At 42.0% G+C, this 19,535-nt stretch overlaps 1 protein-coding gene across 2 annotated transcripts in view; it reads right to left on the bottom strand.

Annotated features, from left to right (window-relative positions):
* The window catches only part of EPG5 (ectopic P-granules 5 autophagy tethering factor), a 111,266-nt gene that overhangs the window by 45,332 nt on the left and 46,399 nt on the right, over positions 1–19,535 (bottom strand). For both annotated transcript variants that reach the window (XM_066247450.1, XM_066247451.1), the window contains exons 17-25: positions 12,393–12,533; positions 11,444–11,588; positions 11,038–11,235; positions 10,194–10,304; positions 8,941–9,063; positions 7,493–7,659; positions 6,450–6,671; positions 4,565–4,688; positions 3,864–4,008 (exon numbers count right to left, since the gene is read on the bottom strand). In XM_066247450.1, coding sequence (XP_066103547.1) covers positions 3,864–4,008; positions 4,565–4,688; positions 6,450–6,671; positions 7,493–7,659; positions 8,941–9,063; positions 10,194–10,304; positions 11,038–11,235; positions 11,444–11,588; positions 12,393–12,533 — 1,376 coding nt within the window. The remainder of the gene's footprint in view (positions 1–3,863; positions 4,009–4,564; positions 4,689–6,449; positions 6,672–7,492; positions 7,660–8,940; positions 9,064–10,193; positions 10,305–11,037; positions 11,236–11,443; positions 11,589–12,392; positions 12,534–19,535) is intronic.

Below are 19,535 nucleotides of genomic sequence, written 5' to 3'. Positions count from 1 at the left end.
ATGATGTCCGGACTTATACTAGTACAAGCAATCTAGTGAACACTCTAAGTAAGCTTGAGAAAGAAAGTAACTACCACCAGACAGTGGACTGGGGGATGGAGTAGGTAGACCCATTAAAAGTTTGATACAAACACCCTGAAAAAGTCACAGGAATGGGAGAAAAAGGAACGAGCACTATGTAATACAACTAAGTAAAAAATATGAAATTAGGCCAAGGTGTAGACAAGAGGGCTGAAGGTAGTAGCGTTAAAATGAATAAGACATGGTTAGGAACTCCTACAGAACTTATGTTTAAGTAGTCATACAGTCATTCATTCATCCAGTTACATATTTATTTACAACATAAATGATTTGTGGTAGAGTCCAAATAAGAAATCAGGTACCATCTAAAAAAACAAAGGTGAGTCAGGACCATCCAGCTACGCACTAGATTGCACATAATCTCACACTGGACAATCCAAGCTAAACGGTTTTATTTCTACACCTAGAATAGAGCTGAACACACAGTAGGTGGCCTGTATATCCTATCTTCCCTCCCTCTCTCTTTAGTGCATTATATATATACCGCACGACGAGTAAGAACTGAGGAACATGAAGAAAACCTGCCACATACCTGATTCTTTTCAGTAATGAGAAAATAGGGAACAAGAGAGGTCAAGGGAATTTCAAATCAGTAAGTCAAGGCAACAAGTCCTTAAGGGACTACTAGGAATTCCTGATTTCATTCCAAATGTAGCATTCAATATTCTATTCTTGTCAAGAAAAGTGAACAGCCATCACGTTCCTTGGCATAAGAAGACTGGTATTCTTTGTACCCCGAACAGATGGAATTTAACATTCCAAACAGGTCAAGTACAGGGTCGCCCTTTAGAGCTGGGGTTTTTCCACTATAACCACCACTCTTGCCCAGAATGTAGCCAAGGTGGATATTCATCACCAGATAAGACTCCTGACTATGGTCAGGTTTCTTTCAGACAACATTTGATCTTTTTTTTTTTTTTTTTTTTTTTGTATTTTTCTGAATAAGCAGGGAGGCAGAGAGACAGACTCCCACATGCGCCCGACCGGATCCACCCGGCAAGCCCACTAGGGGGGTGATGCTCGGCCCATCTGGGGTGATGCTCTGTTGCAACCAGAGCCATTCTAGCGCCTGAGGCAGAGGCCATGGACCCATCCTCAACGCCTGGGCCAACTTTGCTCCAATGGAGCCTTGGCTACGGGAGGGGAAGAGAGAGACAGAGAAGAAAGAGAAAGGGAAGGGTGGAGAAGCAGATGGGCACTTCTCCTGTGTGCCCTGGCTGGGAATCAAACCCAGGACTTCCACACTCCGAGCTGACCCTCTACCACTGAGTCAACCAGCCATGGCCCAGGCAACATTTTAGACCATAATTCTAAAAGAAAACTGGAGGCTCTTTTTCAAAAATCACTATTACTTACCATGGGGGAGGGCGGAAAATCAAGGATATTTTAAATGCAAAATAAGCAGCAGAAAAAAACTAAATTCAGAGCATTTTAAACTATAATCACCACTCTGGACCCAAGTGACAAAAATTATGAAGCCAACAAAACAAACTGCATTCAAGAAAAAGCAGTTGAGCCCTGGCCAGTTGGCTCAGTGGTAGAGCGTTGGCCTGGCATGCAGGAGTCCCGGGTTCAATTCCTGGCCAGGGCACACAGGAGAAGCGCCCATCTGCTTCTCCACCCCTCCCCCTCTCCTTCCTCTCGGTCTCTCTCTTCCCCTCCCGCAGCCAAGGCTCCACTGGAGCAGAGATTGCACAGGTGCTGGGGATGGCTCTGTGGCCTCTGCCTCGGTCACTAGAATGGCTCTGATTGCGGCAGAGCGATGCCCCGGATGGGCAGAGCATCGCCCCCTGGTGGGCATGCTGGGTGGATCCCGGTCGGGCGCATGTGGGAGTCTGTCTGACTGTGTCCCAGTTTCCAGCTTCAGAAAAATACAAAAAAAAAAAAAAAAAAAAAAAGAAAGAAAGAAAAAGCAGTTGATGTCCCAAGTGTACAATAACCTATGAAGTACTGCTAAAATTAACCCAACAATCACAACCACAAGTTCCATCATTTTATGTAATCACCATCAAGCCTGTTATGATCGGAGAAAATCCTGAAGCTTGTTATTTAAAAATCTAGGTCTTAATTTTATTTAAAACTGCAACCTGTACTGATCACCAGAAACAGAGACAGGATAATACGTGATGAAGAGCAGGGTCTCTGGAGCACAAAGCCTCGACCACTTCCCAGCTCTGTGATCTGGGCCCGTTACCTAATCACCTGACACCTCTCAGCTTCATGATCTGCTCAATGGGGTAAACCTCAGAGGGTTGTTGGGAGGACTGAATTAATGCATGTAAAGTACTGGGACAGAGCCTTAATAAATTACATACTAACTTCACTCTAAAGAACACAATCGCCTTTCAGGGCGCCGTTAAGGTGATGTGCAAGCACTACAGATGGGAGGAGACCATCTGAGATGTGCTCAACAGCTTCCAGACTCACAAACAGACTTCTTATTCTCATTTAACTTACTTTCAGGAACAGAAAATCAGACTCAGATGACTGGGTTGAGGGCCACTTTTATACCTTCCCCTATATAATTTCCTATATTGTTTAACTTTCTTTTTCAATGGACACATATAATTTTTATAGATAGGGGGGAAAAACTGTTATTATTCAAGGGAAAAAGTGGGGAGAAAGATGTTCAAAGCCTTAGATGAGACTGTCCAGCACCTTCATATCACAGATGAGTAGATTAAAGCCGAGAGAAGTTCCCAGTTTTCTCTGATCACACCACTAACTAGCTGTTCGGTGGCAGAGCTGAACACGAAGGTATTTTTGCCTTTCCCTGAATCACTTCAGTGCTCTATTACACTGTATATTATATTTTGTTCAATAATTATATTGACTTTTATTATATGTCCTACATTTTAAAAATATATTCAGTAATTAAACTAGTAAATAACCCTAAACATTGTTTTATGTTATTTTTGTTGTAAGATATGTCATCAACTTTCTAGGTTAAATGAGTTTTTGTTGCCTGGCATCGAAAACTAACTGATAATTTATAAACTTATTCTCTAGAAAAATGCACTGTGAAAAACCACCAACTCTGAAACTTGGGGATTATGATGCAGTTGTGGTATGTTAGGTAAGCGTCTAGATGTAGGCAAAAAGTTTATAAAGGAAAAAGACTTCTGAATTTTAAAACTGCAAATTCAAAATAATGGAATTTAAAGTTGCACTTCACACACTGCTATTAATTAAAATGTCTTTTTAAAGCAGCACAGAGAAAATGAACCACAGAAATAGTCCCTCTCCAGTCTCCTGTTCAGGTAGGCAGAGTCAAGTGTCTCAGTTTGGGCCCATGAGATGTAACTGGATAGTCTGTAAGCAGCTTCTTAAAAGAGTCCTTAAAGAGGGAGATCCCTCTTCCTGCTGAGTGGGATGTGAATGTCACCATAAGCTTAAGCAGCCACCCATTTTGGACCGTAAATGGGTGTCACGTGTAAAAACAGTGGAGCAGCCAGATAGAAGGAGCACGTCTTGAGGGCCTGTAGGTCATGAAGCTCCTGCTCTGAAATGCCTACCGCCAGACTCTTTTTACAAGAGAAAAATGAAATAAATCTCTATCTTATTTAAGCTACTACTAGTTTAGAATTTTCTCTCTCTCATAGCCTAACCTAATCCTATGTGATGGAGAAGTTAACTATGAGCTGCCAAAAAGCCATTCTTACCGAAGGAATACACTGTGTACACATTAACCCTCAGTGTTCTGATTCACTCACTCATTCATTCATTCATTCATTCATTCATTCATTCATTCATTCAAAGGGGCTGATGCTCGTGTGACTCACCCAAAAAAGGATCAGTGAAGTCCAGCTGCACTGACAAACTACAGGGTATGGAATGGGACTCAAGCTTGGCCTGCGTCCACAAGCCAATGGTTTCCTGAAACTCATAATGGATGCGCTCCATGTTCAAGTATTCCATCCACAGATCCTAGAATGAAACCACAGGACTTTAACTTCCACCGATATAGTCACATATAAAAGTGTATCTTTAGCTATTAAGTGAACCAGTAAATCTGAACACAGGGTGGTCCATTCCAAGTTCTCCAGCATTCAGATGACTCTCCAAAGCCACACAAAGGTGAGCTCCTGCCATCCCACGCAATAACCTCATATACAACGTATGGATCCAAATACATTCTTACACTGTGCTTTCTATGGGAGTAGAAATGGTAGCTTCAAAGTGTTCAGCTTTTAACACTTTAAAATAAGAAAGAATACAAACAGTTCGAGGAAGGCTCTTTTATGAGATTGTAGAAAGTCCTAGACTGAGTTTCAAGCCTTCAGGTGAGGTCACAGTGGGGCCAGAGATTCAAAATGGAGTATCCCTTTAATACAATCACTTACATACTGACAAAATCCATAACAACAACGACCATTCAAGCACGCCATTTCCATATCGCTAAGTGGTTTTACCCTTCGATTATGAATGTGACTGATTTAAAGCACAGTCAGACACGCTGAGAGAGACACCGCCATAGTCTCACCTGCTGACTCTGCATCACTTTGGCTAGCCTGTGGATGTCATAATGCTTTGGTAGAGAAGGGATATAGGTATCTCCTTTTTGAAAATTCTCATCTTCTAGCCATAATATATATACGTTGAAGAGCCTAAAGAAAGAAAAAAAAACATAATTACATAAAATATAAAAAGATGTGCAGACAAAAGAAGCTTCTTACATTTCTAGAAACAATGGCACACCATAAAAGTAAACAAAGCACTTAATAGAGAAAATATTTCCAACAACCACCACCCTCCCGTAGGGGAGAATACAGGTCACAGATAACAATTCAGTAACCACTAAATCAAAAGGTGTGAAGAAAGCGCTTCTGTGAACGCTATTATTAAAGTAGAATTAAAGACAGTAAACAAACAAAAAACACAACTAGAAGGTGATTCTATCACAAACCTAGGAAATAAATTTGAAACTATTCTTTCCTGAGCAATCCAGTCACAGTGAGCCTTGGTGCTCTGAAAAGTTTAAATAACATTCAAATAAATAACTTCCTGTCTTTCAGAGAAAACAGTAAAAGCCATTTTCAACATATGCATTGGCAGAGCCTGCTGGCTTTAGGCTCAATGACATCTCCTGCCACAAGGAGTCACAAATAGAACCCTGTTCCCATTACAAAGAAATAAAACAAAGCTGAGCTAAAAAGAGGGGGGAAACATCTCAGTTTTCCAGTAAAAACTTGAAAAACAATTTAATGATGTGTCCTTTGTTTTTATTTTGTTTTGTTTTTACAGGGAATGCAGTCCATTGAGCTAAAATCACTGGTATTTGAAGCAGCTGTCTGCAGTAAAAGGTACCAGAGTCCCCAGCACACAAACGACTGGGTGGGGAACGGGGTGGAGGTGGCGTGACTTGGCTTTGCTCAGTGAAGTGGAAAAGTACCTCCTTGCCCTTCAGGGAGTCTGTAGGAACAGGGACAGGGACAGGGACAAGGGTTTGAAGCTCTTAGAGGGATCAGGCTGGTACAGATCTCTCATCCAGCTCCTGATTCTATTAGATGGATGCTCCATCAACGCACCAAAGCAAGGGGGATTGGGAGGTGAAAGGGAACAGCATGGACTTTCGTGGCCGATCTAAATGTTCAAAGACAAAGTCTTCCCGTGGGTTAAGCCTGGTTAAAAATAAGTTTTCCTTCAAGCAAGTAAGACAAGGGGAGAACCCATCTGGAGGCTGAGATGACCCAAAGAGCTCTGAGGTCAAGCCCGAAGCTTCATTACTGTCTCGAAACAGTGGGTGTCCACACCAAGACATTTTGTATTCAGGATTAATTATGAAGAGACATTTTTATCAAGTCTTACTTATGGCAAACTGATAAACGAAAGGTGAAGAAAAATGTGAAAGGTACCCAAACTTATTTCAAAGTTCTTAACCTTCGTGGGATGCCATTATTGTGCCCGATTTTAGAAGTAGTTTTGGGAGATTACCAGATGAGGAAACCCAGGTGAATCCTGAAACCCCCCTCCCCCCACTGGGAGGGTCTGTGACCTCCCACTTAAAGACCTCGGCCAGGCTCCTTTGTTTCTTTTAAAAACTATCCTAGCAGGCTTCACTAGTTGTTTATCAGCTACACCAACTGTTCAGGTTTGTTTCTGTTTTTACATAAAAAAGGACACTTTTTTAAGATCTTCCACTCAGACTCCAGGTGCTTATCTAAGGAGGTATATCCAAATTGCCGACTCACTTCCCACAAGAAACATAGAAGAGAAAACCTACAAAATGTAAACCTATAGTAAAAACTGCCTTCGATGGTTGATCTAAGAGGAGAATAACATCTAGCAGTTTATAACATGGATCACGGTCCCAGCCCAGCACTGGCGCTGCAAACAGCAAGGTAAATAGCTAAACACCCGCGCTTCACCTCACGAGCTCCGTGTGCAGCTCTGGGGAAGTCAGGTAGCCAGGTGTGCCAGCCTGGCTGGCTGCTGGCCCTTCGCTGCCCTCTGCTGGAACGCGCAGAGCCTTGCTCGCAGCGTGGTGGAAATCAGCCCCCTCAGTCAAGCGCCTCTTCATTTCTTTCAGCAAACTGATATGAGCAGGGCTTTGGAAAAATCTCCTTCCCATACAACCATCTATGGGTAACCTGATAAAATAAAGCACATATCACAACAAGATCAACACAAGATGTTCTTCCTATGTGACACAAAGTCACAATATATACTGCATTAAATTAATCCATACTGCTTCTACCATAACACTCACTATGGGGCTCCAACAAGATGGCATATATGAAAATAGTTTTGAGGGGAAAAGTTAAATGCTTTGCAATTTAAAGATATTATCACCACTTAGAGGTACAGAATAGATTAAAAATAGTCTCTGCTCTTGAAGAACTTGCAATCTGGCAGGAAACACGTTTCAAAGGATTAACATTTCTGTTTAAAGGAGTGAGTTAAGGGAGTGAGAAGGGAGCTAGGAATGGAGCTGGAGCTAGAGATGAATTGTCGGTAACAGGGACGGTTCCAGCTGCAAGTGTCCCTTCCTGTCCAGTGGAAATGTTAGGTGCCTCCAGGGACAGCCCAAGGGCTGCCAGACACAGCCTGGTCTGGTCCACCTGCACGATGCAACACAAATCTCCTTGAACAAGCCCATCATGGTCACACAGACAGCCTGTTTGGGGCAGTTTCTCTCTCTCTGCGTCTCTAGAGGTTCTATGCTAAACCCTCTCAGGTTCCAGGGAGTTGTCTTCACCATGTTGGGATTGGGGGGTGGTACGAGAGAGCTGTCACCCTGAAGACACCCGAAACTCAAAAAAGGTCTAGTCAAATAAATGTGCAACAGGAAGGGAGGGCAACTCCTAGCCAGGGAACGACTCTAAGCCACCAGCCCCAGCGGGAGAATGCTGCAGCAGAGCAGAGCTGAGGCAGGAAGGAGCCCCAGAACACCGCCACTGCGGCTACCTACCCGTACTGTGGCCCTGGGCGGGAGAGGTACAGGAGGAAGAACTTCTGCCAGATGAGCGGCAGAAGGGGGTGGTCAGAAGGCGTGACGAGGGCCTGGTGGGCCCAACGATAAATCAGCAGCCTCTGCAGAGATGGGACGATGGGGAGCTTCAGCTGGGCCTGGGCTTTCTACAAAAGAGGAGGAGCTGGAGCAACCTTAAAATGAACACAGTTGCAAAGTCTGTTCTTTCCAAATGATCCAAAATGCACTTCTCCGACCCACTAGCTAACACTTGAACCTCCTTGTTAACAAGAGATAAGGGGTTGTTTTCTTCTGTCATAACATTTCACAGACCTCAGAACTGGAAAGGATCTTAACAGTCACCATGTCTAATTTCATGTCCAGGCCTTGACATGCCTTTATATCCTTTGCATGTAAAACACTACAATGTAGAAAGAGGATATGAAAGTCAAAAGTAAAGTTTACTATCAAACTTTATCAACCTCTTCAAATTTTAGATTTTTAAAAGGACTTTTGAGAGCGATAAACTCCTTGACAGGCTCTGGAACCCCAAAGCAAAGTCTCCACTACAGGGCCCTAAAAGAGGAGGTCTTTAGGCCCTGGCCAGTTGGCTCAGCGGTAGAGCGTCGGCCTGGCGTGCGGGGGAACCGGCTTCGATTCCCGGCCAGGGCACATAGGAGAAGTGCCTATTTGCTTCTCCACCTCCCCCCCTTCTTCCTCTGTCTCTCTCTTCCCCTCCTGCAGCCAAGGCTCCATTGGAGCAAAGATGGCCTGGGCGCTGGGGATGGCTCCTTGGCCTCTGCCCCAGGCGCTAGAGTGGCTCTGGTCGCAGCAGAGCGACGCCCCGGAGGGGCAGAGCATCGCCCCCTGGTGGGCAGAGCGTTGCCCCTGGTGGGCGTGCCGGGTGGATCCTGGTCGGGCGCATGCAGGAGTCTGTCTGACTGTCTCTCCCCGTTTCCAGCTTCAGAAAAATACAAAAAAAAAAAAAAAAAAAAAAAAAGAAGAGGTCTGTATTCCTAAAGCCTCACTCCAGTCTTTCCCACACTTTGGTAAGCCTTAGGATCAGCTAGGGAGCTTTTTAAAAATAAATTCCTGGTCCCACTCAAGACTCAGAAACTCAGAACCTCTCAGAAGTCAGGGGTCCAAGAATCTGACCTTTCACAAGCTCTCCAGGGACTCTGATGCACATGGGACACACTGGAAATTGCTTTAAAACAAAGGCACTGAACATGGCCTTCAGTGATTAGGTTGGGAGCTCGGTGTTAAAGGAACCCTGGAAAGGAAGTATACATGCTTCAAGGATACCATTTGCAGCACTGGTTTGGTTATGTGCTTTCCTAACATTCATAACAAAAGAAAACATAGGCGCTCAAAAGCTGCAAGTGTGCCCATCGGGGTCAGAGTAGAAACCGCCTGCTCCCACTCAAAGGCAGAACCGCTATTTGCACCTTCAGAGCTTGGTCAGGAGTGAGAGAAGGGTTTATAACCAATTCCCCTTCAACAACTCTCCGGAGCTGAGAATCTTCTTCAAAGATGGACTCCATGTTCAGGACTGCCCATGCAAACCAGACCTACAATGACAGCAGGTGACGGTGAGTGGAGGCAGCAGCTCACTGGGACAAACAAAATAGAGCCTGACATTCCACACCCACCCACCTTTTCTATCACAGATCTCAATCAACAACTATTTAGGGTTTCTAAAATTAAGTTTTCATATCTGTATTCTTATCACAGATAATAAATTCAGATAAAATAGATCTCTGAAAAAAGTTAAATTCCTTTAGTAAATGAAGATGTTTGTTTGCTCAACAATATTTAATGGGCAGTTTCTGTATGCACGGGGGATGGGAAAGAGGGCCAGACACAAGCTCTGCCCTAAAGAAGTTTTCCATCTGTTAGGAGACAAGACTAACATATAAGCAACCAAAATGTGAAGTAAGAAGTAGCGACTGCTGATTCGGGGTGAAGTGCAATGGGAAGCCAGAGGAGGGAGGGTAGGGCAGGGAGGCAGGGAGGCAGGGATATCAGGGGAGGCTCTCAGCAGAGACAGAGGGGAAGGCATGCCTGGTAAGAGAATCAGCTAGGAGGTGTACAGCAAGGAGTTGACTTCAGTTAGATCACAAGAGGCATAAGCAGGAGATAGACTAGGACAGGAGGTTGAAATGTGTTAATGCTGGTTTAAGTTATAAAATTGATGTAATTCAACATGAAGTCTGAGAGGGGGTAATAATGACAACAGTAATAGCCAACACCCAGTGAGCACTATACGCTAAGCACTACTCTAATGCTTTACATGTTGCTGCAATCATGATTTCCTTTTGCCAGTTGAGGAAACTGAGGACAAAGAGGTAAGCAAGCTGCCAGAGGCACAGTGCTAGCACATGGCAGAACCCTCTGGCTCTACTGTCTCCTCTTTGCCGCTCTGCTATGGGCCCGGGCAGGCTGTGCAGTGAGGCAGACCGGGTCTGATCACGAGCTATCTGAACCCGAGCCAGCCACTAATGCCATGAAACACAGCTAACCCCTCCGTGAAACAGAAATAGCAACAGTGCAAGCTCAGCAGAGGGTGAACTGAAAAAGAATTCTCCCAGTGAGTGCTAAATAAATGCCAGTTGTGCCAGGCTATTAAAAATGGACTAGTAAGGATGGTATCAATATTAAAGTTCACTGAGATAACAAATGGTCCTGTGAGGGTTCCTACCTGAGTGGGCGTGGCCAGGCCCTCCACAAAGGAAGGCGTGATGTTGCCTGCCACAATCCAGCTCACCAAGGATGAGAGCAGACTCCGGTCACAGTGGTAACCCAAAGCATTCTACACAGGGACGGGATGTGGAGCAGAGAGGAGGATTTAAAAAGAACTTATCAATGATCTTTTCAGGAATTTTAGCAATTATTTTACTACAATGGAAGACTCTGGTAAGACACAGATTTTAATAATTAATTGGTCCGCCAGCAGCAACAGACCCCAGGCAGTGTATTACAGCCAAATGTAAGTGGGTGGGGGATTCCTTTGGCTTTATGGGATCTGAGCTAATGGACTATGGCTACTAAGATAAGACACCATTAATGCAAGCTTTAAAAAAAGCTTACTCAGCCTGACCAGGCGGTGGCGCAGTGGATAGAGCGTCGCACTGGGAGCGTCGCACTGGGATGCGGAGGACCCAGGTTTGAGACCCTGAGGTCACCAGCTTGAGTGCAGGCTCATCAGGTTTGAGCACAGCTCACCAGCTTAAGCCCAAGGTCACTGGCTTGAGCAAGGGGTTACTTGGTCTGCTGAAGGCCCACAGTCAAGGCACATATGAGAAAGCAATCAATGAACAACTAAGGTGCCACAACAAAGAATTGATGCTTCTCATCTCTCTTCCTGTTTGTCTATCCCTATTTGTCCCTCTCTCCATCTGACACACACACACACACACACACACACACACACAGCTTACTCAGTGGCCGTAAGAGTCGAGTCGAGGATGGTGTTTTGAGGGGAAGCTTCTTAGAGGGCTAATGTCTAGCTGATGACTGAGAAATAAATGCTCTAACAGGTTTACCTTATGTTGCTGGTAGAGTAATTTCTGCACACAGTCCTCCTGCATCAGCTGAAAAGCTGTTTTACACAAGTGGTCCATAAGGAAGAGGATGGGTTGTTCTCGGTACCAAAGATGCTGGCTGATTAGAGCCTGAACCCAGAACTCCAATACGGCCGTGGGGCCCACTTCATTGGGCTGAGTGCTTACAGATATGTGTGCCTACGGAGAAAAGGTTCAGGTGAGGCGAAAGGTAACCAACCTTCCATTTTTAAAACACTAACAAAATATTATCTACCTCCATGCCAAAACCCAAATCTGCTGACTTTCTTGCCAAGTGCTCTGAAATGACTGTGTAGGTGTCCTAGCCACAGCGGTCTCGGACCAGGAAGTGGGCAAGGGTGTACTGCGGGGCTTATTAGGCCCTAACCTGGATCATACTGTTGAGAAGCTTCACGTTGTCCCCATGGCTGGCTCCGGTCAGATGCTGTGCCACCTTGTGGGTGACTTGCTGCGTGACACCCTGGGGGACGCCAGTGTCCAAGTGTAGGAAGAGAAGGAGGTGTGACAAAAACCTGCCAACACACAGGATGACACACTTTATCTTCCAATCAAAGTCAACAGAATTTCCACTGATTATTTATGAGAAGATAGAAAGTATGAAAGTGGTCCCAGTTTTAAACCAAAGCTCTACTTAGAATTCTGATAAATCTTCAGGAATTTCAGAAGAATAAAGTTTTCCAAGTTCATGCAGGTTAAAAGGAATTCTATCTACATGGAGAAGTGTAGCAAACAGACCCACGACAGACAAACAGGTGCAAATTAAGGAGTGTCTGAGGAAAAGCACCCAGAAGCGCTCCTGTATCCCCTCTCCAACTCCCCACTTCCACTAACAAAAGCAGAGACATTTATAAAACCATTCTGAAATCTTTTCTCGGGTGTCTACTGCACACAGGTGGGTACAGGGCACTTTGAGGGATACCCCACAAAGAAGTCATGGCAGCATCTTCAGTTCTGGGTACTGGGCACCCATCTCTCACAGGGCCTTTGCTTCTGCTGGGTTTTCTGCCCCAAACACTCCTGCACCCAACCTGGCAAACCCTACTCATCCCTCATGCCCCTTCTGCAGTGTCTCTTCCTCTGAGAACACTTCCTGACACCTCTACACCTAAAATGCATTAAGGCCATTACCCTCTCTCATAGCACCGTTGTTTTCCTTCAAGGTCCTTCAAACTAGTAACTGCATCCTGAGGATGTGACAGCTTCCTACGTTTCTGAAGAAGATGCCCAGCCTGCTTTGCTCACCCATGTATGGAAGGTGGCAGCACACAGAAAACAGAGACGAGTCATTTGCACCGGCTGAGCTATTCCCTACTTACTGCTCATTCTTCAGAAGGTAATACTGGCAAGGGTAGAACAAAGGCAGAATCTTATCCAGGACATGGACCACTGTTCTCAAATGCCTTGACTGGACCAGAATTCCCAGCAGCGGGATACCTTCTGCACAGAACTTCTCAATGCTACAGAAAAAGAAAAAGGCAATGAGCATGCAAGGTAGCCAGTTCTTAAAAGCTGCTCCTTCACTGAGCTGTCAGCCTGCACGCTGTCAGGATCGTCTTAGGTCTCCAACACATTCCTACATACCCAAACCTCACATAGAAATATTAGAATCAGAACCCTGGAAGTACAAAGGCACTCAAAAATTCATCTATATTTTCATTTTATAGATGAGAAAGGTGAAGTATTGTGCCCAAATTCACAAAATTTCCTAGTGTAGGGTCAAAATGAAAACCCAGGTTTACAGATTTCTAGTCCAGAGTGCTTGGAACAAAACCCAACTTTGTTTTTCAAGGAGGGATTCTTATGCAAGTCAAGGGCACTTGTTGTCCGGTGGTCCCACAAGTTATTTACAGCAAAGAGAAGATTTAAAACTGAGTTCAGTCTGACAGTATACTCTGGCAAAAGTCTTGTTAAACCAATTTTGCATAAAAGATTGACTTTTTTTTTATTCCAGAGGATCTATCCTTAAGAAAAAACTTCAAATACAGAAAAATGAGAGATAACCCATTTAAAAATGCACCTTCCAGAATTACTTATAATTGCAAACTCAGGGCCAAAGTGACATGTAAATATTAGAAAAATCCATTCAACAGGAATATTATTGATGATTTTAAAATAATGCATATCATAGCCAAAAGCAACATGGAAAAATACTTCTGCTGTAACAATACTGGGAAAAAAACATAAAAGTTTACATTTCTGACTACAATTACTACTGAAAAAAAGAGTTACTCAGAGGGGTAAACACAGGAATGATGTTACACCAAAGTGCTCAGTGTGCTGCAGTGACATATATTATAGCTCTAAAAAAGACCCAAGGAAAAGCGCTGCATAAAAATAACCCCCCAAAAAAGTTTTATTAGGTGAGAAAGATTCTGAGTAATTTTCACTGCTGTCCTCTGAACTGTCTATGATGTTATATTCATGTATAACATATGTCCCTGAATACTCTACCCCAAACCTCAAGCCAATTCATAAAACTGCCTTAAGTTAGTTCTAGTATACATACATCCCAGATGATCATGATAGACATTTACACTAGGGTTTAGCCCCAAAGAAAAACCCTTTTCTTTAACCCCACTCCGGTTCAGAATTCAGTAATTAGCACTAAACAAGTACCTGTAGCCATATCAATCAATAAAGAGCTACAGTCCCAATATGGACACAAAAAATTAGAGAAATAGGGGGAAAGGAGTGGGGGGAAGGGTGTAAAGAGGGATAAATATAAGGTGATAAAAAATGATTTGACTTTGGGTGATGGGTATACAACATAGTCAACAGTTTTAATGCTATAGTAATATTCACCTGAAACCTATGTACTTTTATTGATCAATGTCACCTTGTTAAAAGTTAATTTTCTAGGAGACCTGAAGATGGCAGCGGAGTAGGCGGAAACAAAGACACCCAGGTCTCACCACCAAACTGGAATACAAATCAATTTAGGAAAAATCAGCATGAAAAACCAACTCTGGACTACAAGAACAGCTCTCAAAAACCAAGGAGCAAAGAAGAAGCCACAACAAACCTGGTAGGGAGCACCTGAATCTCCCTGCTTACAGGAATGGAGGGGGGATGAGGCTGAGAGCCCAGAGGGAAAATCTCACCCCAGGGAAAAGAGCAGAAAATACTCTTCACAGCCACTTGCCTGGCGACCAGGGAGTGAGGTGTGTTGAAAAGACCAGCTTATCTCCCAAGTGGAAAGGAAAGAGAGAGAGACAGACTGTGAGGGGCTAAGGAATGTAGGAGATGATCTAAAAAAAAGCTGACTCATCTGTACTGGAGGCAGCCATAGCTGGGGGAGGGACTGATCCTTCCCCACAAAACAGTACTGAATTGCTTCCGGATCAGAGATCTCCAGACATCTCTCTAGCTCCAATCAGTGCAACAAGACACAGCTGAAAACAAGAAGTGGGGAGGAGGGGCAGTAACCCAGGTCTCCATGGAGATCTGAGATATACCTCCCCCTACTGAAGCTGAGAAAACACCCTGCCCCCAGAGAGATTAGTTGGTGGAAGAGGCCTTCAGAGTCTCAGGTTACACCCATGGCATTCCTGGATACAGTTTCAAGGAAGCTCCCTGCTGAGATCAGTAAACAAGACTATCACCTGTTAAGAAAACAAACAAATCAAGACTTCAAAGCTGCCCAAATCCGAAACTGGATTACAAATAATAGCTGATACCAACCCAAGAAGACCTAGAAATAACACAACTGAAAACTGGAGGCAGACAACACCAAGCCTAGACTCAACCAACTCTACGAACAAAACACCCAAAAACAGACAATAAGAAGACAAAAAAGTGCAATCCAAATGAAACCACAAGAGAAATCTTCAAGAGATGAACTGAGTAATATGGAAATAATCAAACTTCCAGGTGTGGAGTTCAAAATAATGATTGTAAGGATGCTTAGGGATCTCAGAACAACAATGGATGGTCATTATGAACACCTAAATAAAGAAATACCAAGTATAAAAACCAACCAGATGGAGATGACAAATACAATATCAGAAATGAAGACCACAATGGAAGGAATTAAAAACAGGACAGACAGAGCTGAGGATCGAATCAGCAAGTTGGAGGACAACTGGAATGAAGGCATGAAAGCAGAGAAGAAAAAAGAAAAGAGACTGAAATAGTCTGAGGAAACTCTTAGAAAGCTCTGTGACAACATGAAGAGAAATAACATCCGCATCATAGGGGTTCCTGAAGAAGAAGAAAAAGAACAAGGGATAGAGACTTTGTTCAATCATATCATAGCTGAAAACTTCCCTAAATTAATGCAGGAGAAACTCTCACAAGTACAAGAAGCACAGAGGACTCCATTAAAGAGAAACCCAAAGAAATCTACACCAAGACACATCATAATTAAAATACCAAAGCTAAGTGATAAAGAGAAAATATTAAAAGCTGCCAAGAGAAAAAAAAAGCTATCACCTACAAAGGAGCCCTCATTAGGATGACATCCGACTTCTCAACAGAAACACTTGAGGCCAGAAGGGAATGGCAAGAAATATTCAAAGTAATGCAGAACAAGAACCTACAACCAAGACTACTTTATCCAACAAGGCTATCGTTTAAAATCGAAAGAGAAATAAAAAGCTTCCCAGACAAAAAACAACTCAAGGAATTCATTACAACCAAACCAATGCTGCAGGAAATGTTAAGGGGCCTGTTGTAAACAGATCAAAGTGGGAAAAGAATATAGCAAAAAAGGAATACAGCTTTAAAGAATAAAATGGCAATAAACAACTACATATCAATAACCTTAAATGTAAATAGATTAAATGATCCAATCAAAAGACATAGGGTAGCTGCGTGGATAAGAAAACAGGACCTGTACATATGCTGTCTACAAGAGACACACCTTAAAACTAAAGATACACATAGATTGAAGGTAAAAGGATGGAAAAAACCATTTCATGCAAATGGAAATGAAAAAAAAGCTGGGGTAGCAATACTTATATCAGACAAATTGGACTTTAAAACAAAGGATATAGTAAGAGATAAAGAAGACCACTACATAATGATAAAGGGAGTAATCCAACAGGAAGATACAACTATTATAAATATCTATGCAACTAATATAGGAGCACCTAAATATATAAAGCAGACTTTGATGGATTTAAAGGGTGATATCAACAGCAATACTATAATAGTAGGGGATTTCAATACCCCACTAACATCACTAGATAGATCCTCAAGAAAGAAAATTAACAAAGAAACAGCAGACTTATTGGACACACTAGATCAACTCGATTTAATAGATATCTTCAGAACCTTTTACCCTAAAGCAGCAGAATATACATTCTTTTCAAATGCTCATGGTACATTCTCTAGGATAGACCACATGTTAGGGCACAAAAGCGGTCTCAACAAATTTAAGAAGATTGAAATCATATCAAGCACTTTCTCCGATCACAACAGCATGAAACTAGAAATGAACCACAACAGAAAAGCTCAAAAATTCTCAAACACATGGAAACTAAATAGCAGGCTGTTAAATAACGAATGGATTAAGAATGAGATCAAAGAAGAAATAAAAAAATTCCTAGAAATGAATGACAATGAGCATACAACAACTCAAAATTTATGGGACACAGCAAAAGCAGTACTGAGAGGGAAGTTCATAGCACTACAGGTACACTTTAAGAGCTAGAAAAAGCTCAAATAAACAACTTAACCCTGCATCTAAAAGAATTAGAAAAAGAACAGCAAGTAAAGCCCAAATGTAGTAGAAGGAAGAAAATAAAAAAGATCAGAGCAGAAATAAATGACATAGAAGCTAAAAAAACAATACAGAGGATCAATGAAACTAGGAGCTGGTTCTTTGAAAAGGTAAACAAGATTGATGAACCTTTAACTAGAATCACCAAGAAAAAGAAAGGACTCAAATAAAATTAGAAATGAGAGTGGAGAAATAACAACTGACACAACAGAAATACAAAATATTGTAAGAAAATACTATGAAGAACTGTATGCAAAAAACTAGACAACCTAGATGAAATGGACAAAATTCTTGAAACATACAATCTTCCAAAAATCAATCTGGAAGAATCAGAAAACCTAAACAGACCGATTACACCAAATGAGATCGAAAACAGTTATCAGAAAACTCCCAACAAAGAAAAGTCCGGGGCCTGATGGCTTCACAACTGAATTCTACCAAATATTCAAAGAAGAACTAACTCCTATCCTTCTCAAACTATTTCAAAAAATTCGAGAGGAAGGAAGACTTCCAAGCTCCTTTTATGAGGTGAGCATAATTCTGATTCTAAAACCAGGCAAAGACAACACAAAGAAAGAAAATGATAGGCCAATATCTCTGATGAATATAGATGCTAAAATCCTCAACAAAATATTAGCAAACCGGATCCAACAATATATGGAAAAAAATCATACACCATGATCAAGTGGGATTTATTCTGGGGAGGCAAGGCTGGTACAATATTCGTAAATTAATCAATGTGATTCATCACATAAACAAAAAGAAGGAGAAAAACTATATGATAATTTCAATAGATGCAGAAAAAGCATTTGATAAAATCCAGCACCCATTCATGATCAAAACTCTCAGCAAAGTGGGAATATAGGGAACATACCTCAACATGATAAAAGCCATCTATAAGAAACCCACAGCCAACATCATACCCAATGGGAAAAAATTAAAAGCAATGCCCTTAAGATCAGGAACAAGGCAGGGGTGCCCCCTTTCACCTCTCCTATTTAACATAGTCCTGGAAGTCCTAGCCACAGCAATCAGACAAGACGAATAAATAAAAGGCATTCAAGTTGGAAAAGAAAAAGTAAAACTATCATTATTTGCAGATGATGTGATATTGTATATAGAAAACCCTAAAGTCTCAGTCAAAAAACTATTGGACCTGATAAATGAATTCAGCAAAGTGGCAGGATATAAAATCAATACTCAGAAATCAGAAGCATTTTTATACGCCAACAATGAACAGTCAGAAAGAGAAATTAAGGAAACAATCCCCTTCACTACTACAACCAAAAAAATAAAGTACCTAGGAGTCAACTTAACCAAGGAGACTAAAGACTTGTACTCGGAAAATTACAAAGCATTGATAAAAGAAATCAAGGACGATACAAACAAGTGGAAGCATATACCGTGCCCATGATTAGGAAGAATAAACATCATTAAAATGTCTATATTACCCACAGCAATCTATAAATTCAATGCAATACTGATTAAAATACCAATGACATACTTCAAAGATATAGATCACATATTCCAAAAATTTATATGGAACCAAAAAAGAACACGAATAGCCTCAGCAATCTTAAAAAAGAAGAATAAAGTGGGAGGTATCACACTTCCTGATATCAAGTTATACTACAAGGCCACTGTACTCAAAACATCCTGGTACTGGCATAAGAACAGGCATATAGATCAATGGAACAGAACAGAGAACCCAGAAATAAACCCACAGCTCTATAGACAACTGATATTTGACAAAGGAGGTAAGGAAATACAATGGAGTAAAGAGAGCCTCTTTAACAAATGGTGTTGGGAAAATTGGACAGCTACCTGCAAAAAAAATAAACTAGATCACCAGCTTACACCACTCACAAAAATAAACTCAAAATGGATAAAAGACTTAAATGTAGGCCGTGAAACTATAAGCATCTTAGAAGAAAACATAGGCAGTAAGCTCTCCGACATCTCTCGGAGCAATATATTTGCTGATTTATCTCCACAGGGAAGTGAAATAAAAGACAGGATAAACAAATGGGACTACATCAAACGAAAAAGCTGTTGCACAGCTAAAGACAATTTAGAACAGAATAAAAAGACAAACTACACAATGGGAGAACATATTTGACAATACGTCTGATAAGGGATTAATAACCAAAAATTTATAAAGAACTTGTAAATCTCAACACCAGGAAGACAAACATCCAATCAAAAAATGGGAAAAAGAAATGAATAGACACTTCTCCAAAGAGGACATACAGATGGTCAATAGGCATATGAAAAAATGCTCAACATCACTAATCATTAGAGAAATGCAAATTAAAACCACAATGAGATGTCACCTCACACCAGCCAGAATGGCACTCATCAATAAAACAACACAGAATAAGTGCTGGCGAGGATGTGGAGAAAAGGGAACCCTCCTGCACTGCTGGTGGGAATACAGACTGGTGCAGCCACTGTGGAAAACAGTATGGAGATTCCTCAAAAAACTGAAAATCAAACTGCCTTTTGACCCAGCTATCCCACTTTTAGGAATATACCCCAAGAACACCATAGAACGGCTCCAAACGGAGAAATGCACCCCCATGTTTGTGGCAGCATTGTTCACAATAGCGAAGATCTGGAAACAGCCCAAGTGTCCGTCAGAGGACGAGTGGATTAAAAAGCTTTGGTACATATATACTATGGAATACTACTCAGCCATAAGAAATGATGACATCGGATCATTTACAATAACATCGCT

This window comes from Saccopteryx bilineata, chromosome 11 (assembly GCF_036850765.1).
Source record: "Saccopteryx bilineata isolate mSacBil1 chromosome 11, mSacBil1_pri_phased_curated, whole genome shotgun sequence".
In the NCBI taxonomy this organism is placed as follows: domain Eukaryota; kingdom Metazoa; phylum Chordata; class Mammalia; order Chiroptera; family Emballonuridae; genus Saccopteryx; species Saccopteryx bilineata.
The sequence above is the reverse complement of the archived record's forward strand: the minus strand, read 5'-3'. Positions and strand labels throughout refer to the sequence as shown.